Raw genomic sequence first — 19,282 nt, 5'->3', positions numbered from 1 at the left:
TGACTAGGAAATGGGTTTTTTTCTATCCAAACATGGATAATGGTTATCCAAATGTTTTTTTGTTTTTTGTTTTTCAATTATTTTATTGTAAAATTGGTTTTAAATGTAACTCAGATTGGCAGTAAAAAAAAAGTCTCAAAAGGTATTGAATTTTAGCTGTAGAAACCCTTTGGTGTTCTATCAACATTTCCCATTTAACCTGAACAATGTTGTGTGTGTGTGTTTGTCAGATCTGAAGAGGCTTCTGCCTTCCATGAGTCCAGATCCAACTGAGCTGCAGAGAGCCATTGAGGTGCAACTCCTCCGCAGTGCTGTAAGTGCCATGACCAAAGCAGTTCAACAGCAGGAGCAGAGGACCACAGCCAACCCAGAGTGAGTATTCACATGGAAACTCGCAAATGTGTGTTTGAGGTCCTGTCAGACTTCTTGAAGTATACTAGAAACAGAAAGCAATATCAGTTCCTGAAGGGCTCTGGAATCATCTGGGTTACCTTCATGGGTGGGGTTGTGATTGAACAGAACTAGTTCCTATGACATGCTGTCTGACCATATCATGGTTTGTGTTTATGTGAGTGTTATAGTCCGGGTAGGAAATAAACTTTTTTTTCCCACCTGCTACTCTGGCTGGTGGATTCAAAAATCTACCAGCCACTCTAGAGATTACAATTTTTTCTTTGGATGGTGAGTGAAGCAAATCTAGTAGCCCCTTGCAGATTTTACCTGCATTTGGCTGGCAGCTGGTGCTAATTTCCAGCCCTGGTTGTAGTTGTACTGAATAGCATGGAGTGGAAAGCTTGCTGTCTTTCCTGGAGGGCAATCATAATGTTGCACTGGGATGTAAAGAAAAGTCCCATAGTTCTGTAACAAATGGTCTGAATACTGTTTTAGTTTGTTGGTACCTCTAGACCAAGGTGTTCTTTTTAAAATTGGTTAAGGTTCAGAAGCATTCCCCTCTAAAACCAAGCAGCTAACTGTGTTGGACTTTTTTGTAAATATTTATTTTCATAAATTATGTGATGTGATGTTGCAGTACGTTGGTGCGCTGCCTGAAACAGACTGGACGGATCTGCTTGGGACCTCTTCGCCTGTCCACCCTCACTCTATCTGATACCCTTCCCACCCTTCCCACCCTCCAGCTCCACTGCACTGCTGCCCTGGAGAACACACTCACTGGACAAGAAGTATATACACTCACACTTATATTTGACACTTTGAAATATAAATTTAATGTATTTACACCAATAAATTTCTTTACCTTTAAACACTTTAACATTTGGACACCAGAGAATGTAAATGTAAATGATGAAGACAATAAAAGAACGCAACCAAAAACCACAGAAGCTCTGCAGAACACAAGATAATAATACGATTAGATAACAGTGCTGCTGGTAAATTAATGTAGTGTGTTGCTTCCTAAGCCCTGGTTGGCGTGTATAGAGGCAGTGTTAAACTGAAGTAAACAGATGCAAAGAAAAAGCAACAAATTAAACCTACTATTGTTGAGACCAAAGTGAATTAGCTAGTGTTGAATTACACCCTTTGTGTTGTTTGCATCCTTTGCAGGACTGTGTGATTCCTCTGAGCAGTGAGGCTCTGAGCTCTTGTAAACAGCAGGATGTTCAGCCTTTCCTTCAGGCCCTCAGATATACCATGTTCCAGAGGCAACTCCTCCAGAAACTCAAAGGTAATTAGCGTTGACTGGAGGAACTCAGCACAGGAGTTTTCTGCTGATCTTTTTCCTGAGTGGCAATTGTTGGTATTACCTTTACGTCTGAAAAATCATCTCAAACTTCATGTTGTTGTGATGAACCTAGAAATTATACCTCCTCTATGACCAGCATTTCTAGATGTTTTTGCCATTTGTTGATGACACAACCTAATAAGTACAAGTAGCCACGTTTTTTACAGTATCTATTTGCCGGTATGTTTTTGTGTGTGTTGCAGAGCACTTGGTTGTTTTATTGCTGTGATGAATGAATTACACTGAACAAAAATATAAATGCAACACTTTTGTTTTTGCTCCCATTTTTCATGAGCTGAACTCAAAGATCTAAAACATTTTCTATATACACAAAAGACCATTTCTCACAAATATTGTTCACAAATCTGTCTAAATCTGTGTTAGTGAGCACTTCTCCTTTGCCAAGATAATCCATCCCACCTCACAGGTGTGGCATATCAAGATGCTGATTAGACAGCATGATTATTGCACAGGTGTGCCTTAGGCTGCCTACAACAAAAGGCCACTCTGAAAATGTTCAGTTTTATCACACTGCACAGTGCCACAGATGTTGCAAGTTTTGAGGGAGTGTGCAATTGGCATGCTGACTGCAGGAATGTCCACCAGTGCTGTTGCCCGTGAATTGAATGTTCATTTCTCTACCGTACGCCGTCTCCGAAGGCGTTTTAGACAGTTTGGTGGTACATCCAACCGGCCTCACAACCGCAGACCACGTGTAACCACACCAGCCCAGGACCTCCACATCCAGCATGTTCACCTCCAAGATCGTATGAGACCAGCCACCCGGACAGCTGCTGCAACAATGGGTTTGCATAACCAATGGATTTCTGCACAAACTGTCAGAAACCGTCTCAGGGAAGCTCATCTGCATGCTCGTCGTCCTCATCGGGGTCTCGACCTGACTGTAGTTCGTCGTCGTAACCGACTTGAGTGGGCAAATGCTCACATTCGATGGCATCTGGCACTTTGGAGAGGTGTTCTCTTCACAGATGAATCCCGGTTTTCACTGTTCAGGGCAGATAGCAGACAGCGTGTGTGGCGTCGTGTGGGTGAGCGGTTTGCTGATGTCAATGTTGTCGAGTGGCCCATGGTGGCGGAGGGGTTATGGTATGGGCAGGCGTATGTTATGGACAATGAACACAGGTGCATTTTATTGATGGCATTTTGAATGCACAGAGATACTGTGACGAGATCCAGGGCCCGGTTTTTGAAAAGGTTTAATCCGGATAAAATTGATCCGGATTTGGTAATCCTTTTTTTTTTTTGCTATCCATGATCACGTAATCCATCTTACTTTTGAGCCGGTTTTTCAAAGCAACATCGGATTGGATCAATCTGATCCGGATAGAAACTTTTCAGGATCACCAAATCTGGATAACCAGTGCTCAAATAGGATAGGAAATCACAATGTAGAACTATAGATATGTAAAGAGCAACAAGTAGAATAGCCAGTGTGCGGTCAATACAAGTTTATTTTTATTTGAATTGAAAACACACACAAAAAAAAAACACCCTCTTCCGGCAGTCCGCTCATCTGAGACCTACAACAAATAAATAAAAACATTACTCACAAACACTGTACATTGAGGATATTTAGAACAAGTTTCAAATATAGATGTATTGAATTCAATAAAAAGGCTTAATGTCAAATACTCAACAATAATTTCAGAGTTCTTCATCTGATGTGGAGAGACCAGCTTGTCCGAGCTTGGCCTTTAGGAGGCGGATCTCAAGTCTGGCCTTGGTTTGCTGTAGTTTGGTGAGAGTCAGTTGTTCCTCTGCCAGACGAATCTGTACTTCTGCCCTTTCAGTCTCTTTTTGCAGAAGTGCCTTGTAATTATCATCTTTGTTTGATGAAGGACGCTTCAAGCCTTTCCTCTGAGATCCTGTGGCAACTACTGCTGGCTCTACCAGTGAGGATCCAGCTTCTTCCTCAGTAACAGAGCTGAGATTCAAAATAAATGTGCTCTCTGGATCAGCCTCAGGAGGAACTGGCTGACTCTCCTCCTCAATCCCAGGCTCGCCATCCCCTACAACACCTTGAATACCATGCAGAGCTTGCGACTTCTCATCTCCAATGATTTCGAGGACCACATCTGTGTAATCTCCCCTCTTAAAGGGCTTGTTGCCTGTTTGTGGGATTTTGGCTTCAGCATGGTCCTTTGTTGCCTTGGCCTTAAGATTCTTCCATCGAAATTTTATTTGGTCTGTGGTCCTCCTCTGGCCAGACCCTATGGCATTCACATTTTCGGTGATTAAAATCCAAACATCATTTTTCTTTTTGTTGGTATCTCCACCCTTAGCAGAATTAAAACTTCCCACTATTGTGTCATAATGGCATCTAACACCCTCTAGTAGTGCGTTGGTTTCGGCAGCAGTGAAATTACAGCTTCTTGAGTCCATGGTTCCATTGCTTTACTATAGTGAACATTGTTCATCATTTATTGGCCTTGGGTCCGATTGCCTCAATTGAACACAAGCCAGAACTAATCAGTCACAACGGGTGTGTTTGAAAAGACCAATTACACAGCCATTTAAATCAGCCTTTCTCAGAGGATTCACAGAGAGGGTCACAGAGAGACAGTGAAATGGCAGGTGTTGTCCACCGCCACCACCACTTTGCCAGGAGAGGATACCGTCAAAGGGTGTATGTTGAGCATACCAAACCACTGGAGCAATACACCACTGAGTTGCTGTATGCCCGGTTTCGCTTTGGGAAGGCTGATATAGAGTACCTTTTGAACCTTCTCCGGCCAAAACTACAACACAGAACCCAAAGGAGTCACAGTCTGTCTGTGGAAGACCAGATCCTCATTGCTCTCCGATTTTATGCATGTGGGACTTTCTACCAAGTTGTTGGTGACTATATGGGAGTGGCGAAATCAGCTGTGTGTGATGTGGTGAAAGATGTGTCAATCGCACTGGCCAGCCTGGTCAATGAATTTGTTTCTTTTCCAAAGGACAACCAGATTGCCCAGGCCAAGCACAGCTTTTTTCTTTTGGGGAGTATGCCCAATACTGTTGGAGCAATCGACTGCACACATGTGCATATACAAGCACCTTGTGAGAATGAATGGGAGTTCGTAAACAAAAAGGGGAGGCACAACATCAATGTCCAACTTGTGTGTGATGCTGACCTCATCATCACCAACTGCGTTGTCAAGTGGCTTGGGTCTGTCCATGATGCACGCATCCTGAGGGAGAGTGCTCTATATAGAGACCTCCAAACCAACCGACCGGATGGCATAATATTAGGAGACAGTGCCTACCCACTCCTACCATGGCTGATGACCCCTTTTCTGACAGCAAATACACCGGCGCAGGCACGCTTCAACACCACTCACTGCAGAGCAAGATGTGCAATTGAGCGTTTAAATGGAGTTCTTAAGAGGCGCTTTGCATGCCTTAACTACCTGAGAGCGGAACCACAGAAAGCATGCAACATAACCCTTGCCTGTATTGTCCTGCACAACATCGCTACCAAGTGCAATGTCCCTCTGTGTGCTGACAATGATGCACCTGAGCCCCTTGGAGACCCTGACCAACCTCCTGCATTTTGCCAGAACGAGCAAACAGGACGTGCAACAAGGGACGCAATAGTTAGACACTATTTCTGATTTGGATTTGTTTTGAATTTCAAAAACCAGTGATGCCATTGCTTTGTTATTCTGTTTTATCATTGCATGCATCACTAAAAAATAATCTAAAAACGAAACAAAAATATTTTTGTGATGAATATACATTAATTAGTGACAGAATTAAATATATTATTTGTGGTCAATATTGACAGCTGTTTGGGGGATTATTTTATGAGGCCAAACTCTTTCTACTTTGCTGTAGGCCTATACTGAAAGGCTGAATATGTTATAGCCTACCTAATCACTGTAGCCTGACGGATGAACAAATCAAATTAAAACCTTATGAATAAACAGGATATCTTGTAGGCTATACTGCATGATCCAAATATAGTATTATTTGATACAATTTTAAAGTTTCATTACATTTTGGGCCTGAAATCCACACTGAATCCACCCTTCTGATGGGATCAGTTTAATCCAGATTTTTTGGATCAAAGTGATCCCAATCCTACTAAAAAGTTCTGAAAAACCCAAACTAAAGGTTTGATCTGGATCAAAACCAAGATTACGTGATCTAATCCGATTACGTAATCCCTTTTTTTTAAAAAAAAACCCATTTTCAAGATTTGATCCAATCCGTTATCCAAAATCCGAGCGGATTACTTTTGAAAAACCGGGCCCTGAGGCCCATTGTTGTGCCATTCATCCATGACCATCACCTCATGTTGCAGCATGATAATGCAAGGATCTGTACACAATTCCTGGAAGCTGAAAACATCCCAGTTCTTGGTCTTGGTCTTTTGTGTGTATAGAAAATGTTTTAGATCTTTGAGTTCAGCTTATGAAAAATGGGAGCAAAAACAAAAGTGTTGCGTTTATATTTTTGTTCAGTGTATTTGATACTTTATTACAAAATTCCAATGGAAAAATTCAGCAGTGGAGAACATCAGTGTTTAAGCAGGTGATCAGTTGGGGTGAGCTGTAAAAATATGTGAAATATATAAAAGTATTTTGATATTTATTCAGTTAAAAAAACAACAAAAAAACAACCAATGTTTTCACGCCTAAATTGATAAAATTCAGATGCAGAGGTCGAAATATGTCACCGCTTTTATTGAGGTAGTCTATGAGTACCTTGACATTATATCCATTTCAAAAGAAAAACAAAGCCAAGAAAAACAAAGCATGAATGCAAAAAATGGCGGACGCTATGAGGACAAAGACCCATGCACAGACTGCTCGAATAGCAACTGGAATTCAGACAGCCTCGTGCAAACTCCCTGCTGGATAAGCAAACTTTCTTCTTCCTCAAACTTTTGCTGCTGTTGCACAGATTAAACCCAACCTGCCATGAACTCCGGCACTGGGGTGTACGCTGGCTGAATTCAAGTTACTACAGCTGCTACTGCAGCTCCATCTCCGGAGCTACTGACCGCATCCCTCTCGGCGAATAGTCCCCTAGTGGTGGGGTGAGAGACTGCTTGTTAAAGGTGCATGTCTCATTTGTGATTTGAGAAACGGAGAGAAAGAAGCAGGGGGAGGGGCTGAGTGAATCAATGTTCAGTGTGCATATGAAATCACATTTTGAATACTTACAAAAAAAAAGTCAAAATGGTGGACAATGACAGTGTGATGACAACTAAATGCTTGTAGTTTACATCAAAACATACATTGTTTTGTTTTTTCAGTTTATGACATGAGATTTGCATTGTTTTTGGAAATGTCTTATGATGTGTATCTAGAAGTGTATGATTCAACATTCAACCATGGTCTACTGATAAAAAAGTAAATAAAAATCCCAGTATCGCATTGCAACACTTGTAGTATTGCCATACTTAAAAATTACAATACATATGGAATCAGCATCCAAATATTGTGATTGCATTAAAGTGGGAGGTAAGCATGTCATCTAAGCTTTAGTGAGCAACTAACTTTAAACAGCTCTGATCTGGCTGAGAGCGATCAGTAAATAGTTAAGCATAACTGGTATGTAAGTCAATCCAAGCCAGGCCAGTAGAAAAAGCCTATACTTGCCCACGTGAGTCTTTAGATTGTGCCTTCTTCATTTTTGTCTAGGTTACTCTTCCCCCATCGATGGCCACCTGATGGAACTTTGTCTGACTGCTGTCAAATTCGCCCGGAAGAAAGGCAATATTGCCCTGGCGTCCCGCCTGCTCAGCCAATGCAGCGATGGGACGGAAGAAGAGGAGCAGCAGGACGAGCTGAGCCAGGCCTTCAAGCGTCTCACCCTGGAGGGGACTCTGGGGGAAAAATGGGGACCAGAGCTGCAGATCGAAAAGGCCAAAGTCCTGAGAACTGCAGGTAAAGAACAGGAGACATTCAGAAGCTGCACAGTACCAATGCAGGGATAAAATGATCATTTTGACAAGGACAGTTTCGACTACATCTGTGCAGGGCACCTTTGATATACAACCACAGGAACAACAGAACTCACTATTCCAGATTATTGTTGAACCATTTGTGTTAAGCGATGTAGAATAGTGACAAAAAAAACCATTTTTGAACTTTTGAAGAGGCACACGTCAGCTGACAAAGACACAAAGACTGATCCCAGCTGACAGATTTATTGTCAGTGTGTTGATGATGTTCATCTGGACACTGTCTTCAGTTTGCTCTAAGCTGTGTCTCTCTTCACAGGCCAGTCCATGGCAGCCATGGAGATGCTGAGCAGGGCTGCCCTGTCCTACTGCCATGTGGGGAAGAATGAAGGTGCTGCCTGCCGCTCACTGTTGACACTCTGCAAATGGCTGTTGGCTGACTGGAAGGACATGACACCTCAGCTTAAACAGGCATGCTCACCTTTGCCTTTTGCCTTTTTTTCCAATGTCAGTAATTTTTAAATGTAAGCCTGATAATTACATGAAATTACTGAGGTATTTACTGGCACAAAGACCTTTTATTGAATGGAAGCTTGTTGTACCTTTTTTTTCTTTGTAAAAGTAGATTTAAAAAAAGCTCAGCAGTGATTTTTAGCTTTTAAATATTAAAATTGTTTTGTTTGTGATGTAGTTTCTAGAGATGCAGTGATTGTGAAATTCTGGGCCGATAGCCGATACAGATGTTTTTTTTGTTTTTTGTTTTTTTTGTTGTTTATTCTCCCTTTTGCACCAGGAAAACAAAGAAATCAATATCATTTAGATCTTCATTACACTACCTTTGAATGAGCACAGATTCAACCAAATTTATGACACAACCTTTAATATAATCTTCTTTCACATGAAAAAATCTTTAAAAAAAACATTAAATGTATTTTTACTGTATATAATATATCATAATTCCTTCTCTTATAGCTATTTTATATTGCTGTGAAAACATCAACAACTTTCTCATTAAAACAGCTGGATTTATTCAAGTCTCTGTCCAAAAACGGAATTTTACAAGATTAAATTTGAACAAATCATGTTAACATAAGACAAAGCAGTATGGGGAAAAGCAAATGCCGTGACATCTTTGACCAAATACCCCGCTAATGATGTTGGCTGTTGGTGCTCTCAAAAAATATTTACACAACAAGATTTTTGCTAAATAATCATTCATTCATTTTCTGTAACTGCTTATCCTGTTAGGGGTCGCATAGTCTGAGTGGGTGGAAGTTCGCTGCAAAGATCAGCCTCTCATTGGGCGGAACGAGCCACCCGCTGAAGTCCCACCCTACCACCTCCGGTTGCAGTTTTCAACACGTCCTTTACTAACTTTTGCAGTGTTTGATCTTGCGGGGATGTAGCCATTTTTCTGCCATGGTGTGTGTCCTGTAGGCGATATTTTTGTGGGCGTGTTACACCAAAACCTGTTTCCCCCGGCAATATTTTTGCAAGCGCACCGTTGCTGTGGCACCGCCAAGAACGATTGTGATTGGTTGAAAGAAATACAAGCAGCCGGGGCGTTTTTTCTCCAATCTTAAAGTGAGAGTCGGCCCAGCCACACCTTTCTTTTCTTGAGAAATGTCTGGTGAGCGAGACTAGGGGTCGCAGGGTTGCTAGAGCCTATCCCAGCAGACAGTGGGCAAGAGTCCAGACCCTGGACAGGTCGCAAGACGCTAGCATGGCTAACACATAGAGACAGATAACCATTCACAGTCATATTCTCACCTACGGGCAATTTAGAGTCACCAGTTAACCTAACGTGCATGTCTATGGACTGTGAGAGGAAACCAGAGAACCCAGAGAAAACCCCCGCTGACACAGGGAGAACATGCAAACTCTGCACAGAAGGGTTCCCCCATCCCTACTAACCATTGCGATACCTTGCTGCCTGAATAATCAGTAATGTGGATGTAAGTGGGGTAAGTGGGTAAAGGCAAATAGTAGAACAGCTACAGCTGCTAACAGCTAACGTTAACTAGCTTTCCTCCTGCTGATGTCAACACAGATTTGTTGTACACAGTGTAGCATTATCAGTGGAGTGTGTTTCCTGACGCGTCTATGGTCAGTTTACTGAGTCCTTTTAACCTGGTAGTGTCCCAAGGAAGATCTTTGCCCGCCCCCCCTGCCATCCCTAGCAGCTCCCCTTACTCCAAGTTTGCACTTGGTGGTTAATGAAAGTAGCAAAAAAAATATAATGACTGCTCATATTTGGGTTTAGGTGGTGAAGAGGTCAGGAGCCGTAAACTCATCCAATGCTGTGGGAAACTTGACACCTCTGAGCCGGAATATTGCAGCTCTGCTGGAGCTGCCCTTGGAAGACCAGGGTATCCCCCACATCATCGCCGAGACCTCAGGTAACATTTACAGCACATGTATGTACATGTAGATTAATAAGATGCATTGAGTCCCAAAGCCCTCATACCTCTAGACAAATGTAGACACATTTAGATATGTCCATATGTATTCATTATCATCTTAACTACCAGTGTAGCTTGGCTGTTTTTTTCTTTAATCAGAAAGTGTATCTTAATGTTGGTGGTCTTCCCTGTGCAGTGAGTGTGGGCGTTGGGGAGCCAGACTTTGTATTGGGCCAACTCTACCAGCTCTCCACCAGCCTGGCTCCAGAGATGGCCAAGTCCTGGGCAGCCCTGGCCAGCTGGGCTTACCGCTGGGGCAGGAAAGTGGTTGATAATGCCAGGTTAGTGCACTCTGTGGAATGCATGTTACCGGTTTGGAGCTTAAACCTTTATGATGAAATGCAATGAATTCTGCCATTGTAAAGCTGATAATGTTCTAGTTGCTGTCAAAAAGGTTGATTCAACTTAATCACGCTGTCAAAACCCCATCAGCCCTGGAAACAGCATACTGAAGGAATGTTTCTTTTGATTCATCTTTTCTCCACAGCCAAGGGGAGGGATTGCCTCTCCTTCCTGGAGAGAAGAAGGAGATCGAGGAGCTACTGCCAGCAACCACCAGTGAAGAAGACAAGGATACCATCTTCAGCATTCTCGGACAGGCCATGTGTCGACCTACTGGCATACAGGTAGAGTTTTTGTAGTCCACACCTAAACTGCCATAGATTTGTCTTGGGCTATAAAAATCCCACTTGAAGTTGGTACACACAGAAACAGATGGAGAAGTGTTGGTAAAATACTCATCTTAACACATGATTCATTGTGCCCATTACAGGGAAAGTCCACTCCCTCTTTAAAAGTCTTTGGACCCCAAAACACGAGTTTAGTTGATTCAGAACACACATTAAACATGGATTGATTGCGACAGTTTCAAACACAAGTACACAAATCAGCTTTACTGTAACTTGCAGCATTCACAGACAAAGCACTTGGGTTTATCTGGACACAGACACCTTCACTTACAACATGCTAATGTTATTAGCTCAAGCCTATAGCATTTTACACTGTATAAATTAGCCTAGCAGCTAGTGGAGATTTCCTCTACTCATATGAATCCTGGGACAACAGCAACATTTAACAAAGGTAACATTCCGAAATTCGGCTCCATTACAACTCACAAGGTTCACCGACAAAACAGCTGTCTACCTAAACACATTTTCTTAACAAGTACAACATTCTAATGCTATTAGCACAAGCCTATGGCATTTTACATTGTATTAATTAGCCTAACATCTTGCAGGGATTTTCTGAACCCATATGAACCAGGATAAATCACACACGAAAATTAAAATGATATTTTGTGGAGGCTTTATTGTCTTCACAATTGATTGTTTCTTATCTGTGAAGCAAAAGTAAATAAAAGTTTAGTTTCCACTGAGAAAAAATGGTTTCTCCGTTTACAAAAATAGACAGGAGGTCTGCACCACCGCAACATGTGGTTACATTTCTGGGGAGGTGCATGTTGGGCTGCGATGTCAATTTCACGCAGAGGTATAAATCCTGCTTAATTTGTGACTTGAAATTGGCTGTAGGTGTGAATGTGAGTATGAATGGTTGTCTGTCTCTATGTGTCAGCCCTGTGATAGTACTCTGGTGTACTCTCCTCTCGCCCATTGTCTGCACTGTGACCCTGAATGGATAAGCAGTTACAGAAAGCAGATAACTGGAGAGAGGCAGTGAACACATTATGTTCAGAGGAATCTGAGGTCTGGAGTTGCTCAGTTTTATAAGTGGGCCTCTTAGTTTCTAGGAATATTTGATGTAAAAGGTAAAAAAAAACTGCACATGAATATAACAAAGAACATGTTACTGTATTTGTGTGGTGTTATGTGCTGGTAAATACAAAAAACCTGCTCGAGTCCCCCTGCAGAGCAGTATTCTTATCATTAACTGAAGACAAACACTAACAGCTGAAATACTTGGGGATGGGTGAGGTGCAGCACCTTTGTTGCAGCATGCCCTTTGCAGAGTGTGTCCATTACAATCAACCGTAGCTGCAACACTGGCTGCGGTTACATGATGGCTTCTCATTCGGAATGAAATAAATCTGAATGAAATCATTTGGAATTAAAGTTTTTCCAGGTAGTTTACATGGGAAATATTCATTCCGAATGAGGGTTTACATGGGAGATCAGTTCAATTGCCTTTATTCAGGTCTGCGCAAGGTCTGGGGCAGGGAAGGTTTCTGATTGGATAGGAGGCGGGGCGGATGTTACGTGTTTACGTTTACCGGAAGAAAACACTGTAGTCCTCGCTCCGGATAACAAGATGCTTGACGACACCGTTCTTAGTGCCTTTTTCGGGCGTGTTTTGCTTATATTCTTGAAGCAGCAGTACAACAACAATCTTGTTCTGCTAATGCTTCGTCTGTTGAGGAGGAGAAGGGAGGTAGAAGACCGTGCTGTGGCAAATGGAAACCGGTGAGTATGGGTGAGTGCACGAGTCTGACTGCTCTATCTCAGCCCGTTGCTATGCAGCTCGTTGCTATGCACGCTATATACGTCATCGTGCCAGAAGGGCAAGGAAACGAGCATGCACAGAAAGAACGGAATGAACTTAAAGAGGAATGAGTGTATACATGCACACAAAATTCTTTCATTCAGAATGATAAACAGAATAAACCACCCCCTTTAATCGGATTTAATTTTAAATCGGAATGACGGTTTTTCAATCGGAATGACCGTTTACATGACCACTTTTAATCGAAATGGCCTTTCATTCCGATTAAAAGTGGAATTAAACTGTCCATGTAAACGTACTGACTGACTACAGAAGCCATGCTTGACCACTGGAGCTGCCCCCTTATAGTTGACCAAATCTTAATTAACCAGAAAGTTCATTAGTTGTCAAGATGTCATTGGTTGCTTTGTCCAAAAAAACAAAACAAACAAACAAACAAAGGAGTGAAACTCTATTAGGAGCTGCACCTTGTCAAAATCAAAACCTATATAACTGGACCATGTGGGAATTTAATTTGAAAGCACAATGGCCACTTTCAGCAGTCAGACAGAAGTCATGTTATAGAGTTAGTACCTGCGGTTATTACACAGGCTAGTTAAAAACATGTTGGGCAGCAAATCCAAAGTGTGGGATCATTTTGAGAAGGTGAAGAATGAACCCAAGGTGATATCTAAACCCTGTAGGCAAACATTGGCCAATCGTTCGACTACAAACATGACCTATCATCTGAAACATGTAAGTAGCTACATGCCCATCAGCCACTAAGCACATTCATTACTTGTTTGCTGACAGCATCTTTAACAGGCGGCTCGCTCAGTGTGTGACGTACACTTGTAGATAAAATATAAGCCTATATTAATGAACGTTCATTAGTACGGTTTTGTATTTCTCTGCAATGTAGCATAGTGTTAACAATGTTGTATATACTATTCTTTCTCAGACCTTGAATTCAAACCATTGTGTTGCCCTGTCCAGAATATATAATTTAATAATTTAAGTAATATTGTAAACATGTGGGCGACTAGTCGATTAATGATCGACTAGGAAAATTCATCGTCAGGGGCAGCCCTATTGCCCACCCAGGCATTGTGTGGCTCAATGCTATCTTTATGCAGCTGGTCTATTTTCCCTTCCTGTATGCGCAGCTCCGCAGCCCTAAAACTAGTGTAGTCAAAAACATCAATATTATTAGTATTGATATAGAAGTACCAACTGCACTGTGTTGCTGGCTCTTATTATTGCGCTCTTATTGCCCCATGTATTTCCTCCAAGTAAAATAGGCTGATGAAAAGGATAATATAAACCTGGTCGTCTTTTTAGTATTAGTTTTAAAAGAGGAATTTGTTCTGAAGTAGACTTGTGTTATCTTTACTGGGCTTTCATCAGCGGCTCTTCACTGAACAGTGCAGATTGTTCTGACTGATCCTACTGTTGTGTTGTGTGCCAGGATGAGGACATGGCTCTACAGCAGGAAGATGATGAGGACGACATGGTAGACGTGATCTGGCGGCAGCTCACTGCCTCTTGCCCCTGGCTGGCGGAGGCGGGCCAGCCTGTCACAGATGGTCTAATCCGGGTTTGGAGACGGGTGGTGGACCGCATCTTCGGCCTCTACCGGGTCTCCTGCCAGGCCTATTTTACCTTCCTCAAGCTCAATGCAGGACAGGTGAGACTCAGAGACCGCATCTGCACAATATTTAAGGGTGACACTGTACAAACCTCACAGCTGTAAAGCAGTGTGTTGCTGATGAAGACCATGACTCATCCTGAGTGTCTGTTGTGTGTTTTAGGTCCCTATAGATGAGGACGACCCTAAACTCCTGCTGTCCTGTCACAACAGCAAACAGAGCAATGATGATGTGATTGTAATGGCAACTCTGCGTCTCCTCCGTCTACTGGTGAAGCATGCTGGTGAACTGAGGGAGGGGCTTGAGCTGGGCTTAGCCTCCACCCCTACAGCGCCTTGGAGGGGTATGTCATTATGCAGAATAAGCATCCACATATGAATTCATCAAATGCTTGTGTCTTAAAGTTTAGATGTGTTTCATTCTCAGAGATACTTTTTCAGTCCTGTGTTTCCTCTGTGCATAAGGATGAGTTTAGATTTAAAATTTTTACTGAAACTTGCTCAGTCACCTGTGCACTGGGTGTTAAGATTATTTATTTCCAGATGAACATTAAATATAAGAGTTGAAAAGAGAAGCTGGTTAGATGCAGGGAAAGGTTTAGTTTTGATTCAGTTACTGTTGCTGTTAACATACCAAAGAAATGAGAGATCACTTTTGTTTAGTTTTTACTGAATATTTGAAAGCAAACTGTTAGACTGACTTGTAAAACTATATCACTTATTTTGTTGCAATTATACGTTCTTAAATTAATAATAGATTTTTGGTTTGCTAATTTGTCATATCCTCAAGAATATAGTTATTGCAAAAATACCCTGGAATATTGTGATATTATTTTAGGGCCATTATTATTTTATTGCCCATTGATAATTCCCATGTAAACAATGATCACATCCCTCCTCTCTCCATGACAACCAGCTTTTCACCTCACCTTTCAATTGTGACTGTTCAGAACAACAAGAAACACTTTGTGTGCTGATGTGGTCGGACAACATGGAGTACAAATAAGTTCTTTTCTAGTATAACCCAGCCCTCTCCACTGGCTTTTATAAACCGTACTATATTGTGTTTCCTCCTCAGGTATCATCCCCCAGCTCTTTTCCCGTCTGAACCATCCAGAAGCATACATCCGACAGAGCATATGCAGCTTGCTGTGTCGAGTGGCCCAAGACTCCCCACATCTCATCCTCTACCCCGCCATTGTGGGTTCACTGTCCTTGGGAGGGGAGGCTCAGAATGCAGGTATTCTTCAGTTCTGTTGATCTGGCTATGTGCAGCTAAAAATGTAAATCCTGTAGATCTGTTAATTGATATTGATATTTGTCAACAGGGAGTAAATTGCCGTCAGCTCTGCCCACCTTCTTGGGCAGCATGCAAGCAGAGGGCCTGGGTGGGGAGGAGGAGGAGCAGCCAGAGAGCGGTGGGCAAGGAGGAGCTCCAGAAGAGCTGGCCACCTTCTGCTCCAGTCAGGACCAAGCTATGATGCAGGACTGCTACAGCAAGATCGTGGAGAAGCTGTCCTTTGCCAACCCAACCATGGTGCTTCAGGTAGGAGGCTGCAGGCTTCTACCCGTCTAATAGTGGAAATATTCTTGCTCTCATAGACTTTGGCAGGCACCCTGTTGGAAGCCTTACCTGTCAAAAATGATTTAATATCCGAGGAGTATTTTTACATTACATTGTGTGTTTGTGCTACTTAGTATTATTAATAATAAATGGCCGTAAAGAGGACTCATAACACAAGAGTTCCTAAATATATCTAAAAGTCAACCATAAACATTCCCAAAAGATTGAATGATCGAGGTCTTAAAGTCAAGACAACCTGAATATGTAGAATTTGATTGCCCGAATTTTCAAAAAAAAAAAAAAAAAAAAAAAAAAAAGGGTGAGGGACTTGTAAATCAAGCACAGGCACACACGCCAAAACAGTTGTGAGAGGATGTTGAATCAGATAAATAAGAAAACTATGGGTGGACCATGTAGGGCCGTTATGTCACATTCATGCTGTAGTCTTAAGAAGATGTTTATTCTTCCTATGTGATGATCAGGTCCAGCAGCTGGTGGGCGAACTGCGCAGAGTGACCTTACTATGGGATGAACTGTGGCTGGGTGTGTTACAGCAGCAACACATGCATGTCCTACGGAGGATCCAACAGCTGGAGGATGAGGTCAAAAGAGTACAGAACAACAACACACTGCGCAGGTGAGGCAATTAAAATTTAAAAGCTGAGCTCCTTACAGATCTTCCAGTAGATTCTTAACAAACAGCTGCATGCAGCCTATCGTGTGTGTTCTAGTAAATAAATCAAAAGGACCTTGATATAAGTAGAGTTGAAATTACCCTCTTGTCTTATTGGCTTTTATGTGCCATTTGGGTTTGTCTCCAAACTCTTTGTTTGCATTCTTAAACCAGTGGTAAAACAAAAAGTCAACCCTGTGAGTAGCTGTCAGTTATCCTTGATTCAACACCAATATCCTCATGTAGAATGTATTCATGTGTGGTCAGCATGCAGTTTGAGTAAGAAGCTATTAAAACAATCAAATTGAAATATGAAACTTTATTTGAAGTCACTTGTTTTGCTCTGGTAGAGTTTCCACATTTTGACATGCCACTGTCTCCTCTAGGGTCACGTAAAGTCAACGTTTGTACTGAGAGTCAGCTCAGAGGCTTAAGAGGTTGTCCATTATCTGGACTGCAAATGCTGTTGTGGGTTTAGAGCTTGAGGCTTTTATGCTCAATTGAGCTTTGCTATTTTTGCAGCATATACATGGTGACATTACACCTGAGAGGTGCGAAATGCAGCAACGGGATTACATCTCTGCATTTTAACTCACTATTAAGTGTAAAATGGTATGACTGGATAAAAAGGCAAGAAATCACTGAGTTATTCACATCTTAAATCTTTTTGCTTATATACGTCTATATTTTCCTTTAAACTTAATACATTTGATGTATGTGATTATAAATCTGCCTTTAAAATTCTGAAATGTAAATTTCACCTCTCTAAGATACTGTATAGAATACATACTAGTATTCATCAAATATTATAGGGATACTTTGGATCTTTTGAAATTGGGTTTCATGAGGTACTTATTCATATTCAGTGTATATAAATACAGTAGATGTTATCCTGACCTGAATTGATGTATAAGAGTGGAAAAGTTAACTAAACTACAGTGCACAACAGTGTCCACTGGGGGTTGTCTAAGCATACAAATTTTTGCTAAAACACCTGTTAAAACTGTATTCAGTGATGCTCTTGGCTTTGCAGTTGCCTCAGGTCATTGAGCCAAATTGCATTGGGCTGCTTTGACCCCCTTATACTTGTTTGCAAGTCAACTGACACCCTTCGTTATGCTGCAGGGATGAAAAGATTGCCATTATGCGTGAGAAGCACTCTGCTCTGATGCGTCCAGTGGTTTTTGCCCTGGATCACGTCTGCAGCATCACAGCAGCTCCAGCAGAAACACCACATGAGACCTGGTTCCAGCAGACCTACGGTGATGCCATTAACTCTGCCCTGGAGCGCCTGAGAAACCCCACCAACCCTGCCAACCCCGCCAGCAGCTGGCTTCCCTTCAAACAGGTGTGTGTTTGCAGCTGTACTGTATATGCATGTAATTCACTCTCTGTAGTCCACCATGTCAGGCTTCAAGATTTCCATTTGTATGGATTAGGCCCATAAATAGTTATATGTAGCTATACTTCTATAAATCATTGATACAATCACGATACATTGTGTACACCACTTTACGCAAGCTTGACCCAGCTGGTGTGTGTGTGTTGGTCAGATCATGATGAGCCTGCAACAACGTGCTCAGAAGAGAGCTAGCTATCTGCTTCATCTGGACGAGATTAGTCCCCGCTTGGTGTCTATGACCACAACAGAGATGGCCCTGCCAGGTGAGGTGTCGGCATCAGACGCAGTCACCATACAGAGTGTAGGCAACACTATCACCATCCTGCCCACCAAGACCAAACCGAAGAAGCTCTTGTTCCTGGGCTCAGATGGACGCAACTACCCATACCTTTTTAAAGGTAGGAGAGCAACTCATAGCAGTGAATATAGCGGCATAGCTCACAAAATCAGGGCAGTCGTTCATTTTGTGATAAATGCACCAAGATTTGGTACATATGAAGCTTAATAAATTTAGATGACATCTGGATATCGGGGCGTCACAGATTGGCATTCTGAAGATTATGGCGCCAAAATCCAATATGGCCACCGCCCGAAAACCATTTCGGCTATAACTTTTGAACCAGATGAGCTAGAAAATGCAGGCTTGGTGTCTGTTCTGTGGTTTTTGACCATGAGAAACACATTGGAATGCATGTTTTTATGATTGGATGCATCACCACCCCTAATTTGCTTATTTACAATATGGCTAAAACAAGTGTTTTTGTTTGTTTGTTTGTTTTTAACTCTTCTGGCAAACTTGGTGTCTATTTCATATTGTTACGCATTAGAAACACATTGGAATACTCAGATTCATGATTTATTTTTAAATCATATAATATTTTTATCATACTCTCTAATTTGCATATTACCAACATGGCAGCTATCTTGAAGTAGGGGGCCCCAGCCAACCCAGGTGGTAAGCAACCAAACTCTTAAGAGCTGTGGTCTAGCCCTGGGGGGGTTCCAGAGGCTTGGAAAGATCCTTCACCAGGGCTTCATGCTCCAAAGGCCGGTCCCATTGCAGGGAGGAGGCACGCATCACTGCACGTCGTCTCCTGACCCCCTACAAGAACCGCTTCTCGAGAGGGTGGGCAAAGACCAATCTGTTAGCCTGAGTGTCAGACTGAAGCTCCCAGAACCTTCAGTCTGACATGGCTTCCATTGAAGGCGATTTACAAGGGGGAGGGAATTTGATTTTTTCCCTAACCAATCAGTAGAGATCAACAACTCACCCAGAATCTGACGTCATTAGTATCCATGCCTTGGGGGTGCCGAAAACAAGCGAGCATTGCCCGTTTAAAATGTCTCCGTCATCGTGCACGCCCAGCTGCATCGCCGTTAAATCCAGTTTAGCAGCTTCCTTAATTTGGTCCTCCATTAACGCGAGTAGTGGCGAAATA

General features: G+C 42.2%; 1 protein-coding gene across 1 annotated transcript in view; it reads left to right on the top strand.

The window, feature by feature from the left end:
- smg1 (SMG1 nonsense mediated mRNA decay associated PI3K related kinase) overlaps positions 1–19,282 on the top strand; it is a 95,538-nt gene that overhangs the window by 51,369 nt on the left and 24,887 nt on the right. The window contains exons 26-40 of the mRNA XM_033645855.2: positions 231–372; positions 1,031–1,181; positions 1,564–1,684; positions 7,396–7,641; positions 7,978–8,129; positions 9,922–10,057; positions 10,257–10,401; positions 10,608–10,746; positions 14,025–14,243; positions 14,368–14,548; positions 15,283–15,444; positions 15,533–15,750; positions 16,251–16,405; positions 17,567–17,789; positions 17,995–18,241. Coding sequence (XP_033501746.1) covers positions 231–372; positions 1,031–1,181; positions 1,564–1,684; positions 7,396–7,641; positions 7,978–8,129; positions 9,922–10,057; positions 10,257–10,401; positions 10,608–10,746; positions 14,025–14,243; positions 14,368–14,548; positions 15,283–15,444; positions 15,533–15,750; positions 16,251–16,405; positions 17,567–17,789; positions 17,995–18,241 — 2,637 coding nt within the window. The remainder of the gene's footprint in view (positions 1–230; positions 373–1,030; positions 1,182–1,563; positions 1,685–7,395; positions 7,642–7,977; positions 8,130–9,921; positions 10,058–10,256; positions 10,402–10,607; positions 10,747–14,024; positions 14,244–14,367; positions 14,549–15,282; positions 15,445–15,532; positions 15,751–16,250; positions 16,406–17,566; positions 17,790–17,994; positions 18,242–19,282) is intronic.

The sequence above is a fragment of the Epinephelus lanceolatus genome, chromosome 18, assembly GCF_041903045.1.
Source record: "Epinephelus lanceolatus isolate andai-2023 chromosome 18, ASM4190304v1, whole genome shotgun sequence".
In the NCBI taxonomy this organism is placed as follows: Eukaryota; Metazoa; Chordata; class Actinopteri; order Perciformes; family Serranidae; genus Epinephelus; species Epinephelus lanceolatus.
The sequence above is the reverse complement of the archived record's forward strand: the minus strand, read 5'-3'. Positions and strand labels throughout refer to the sequence as shown.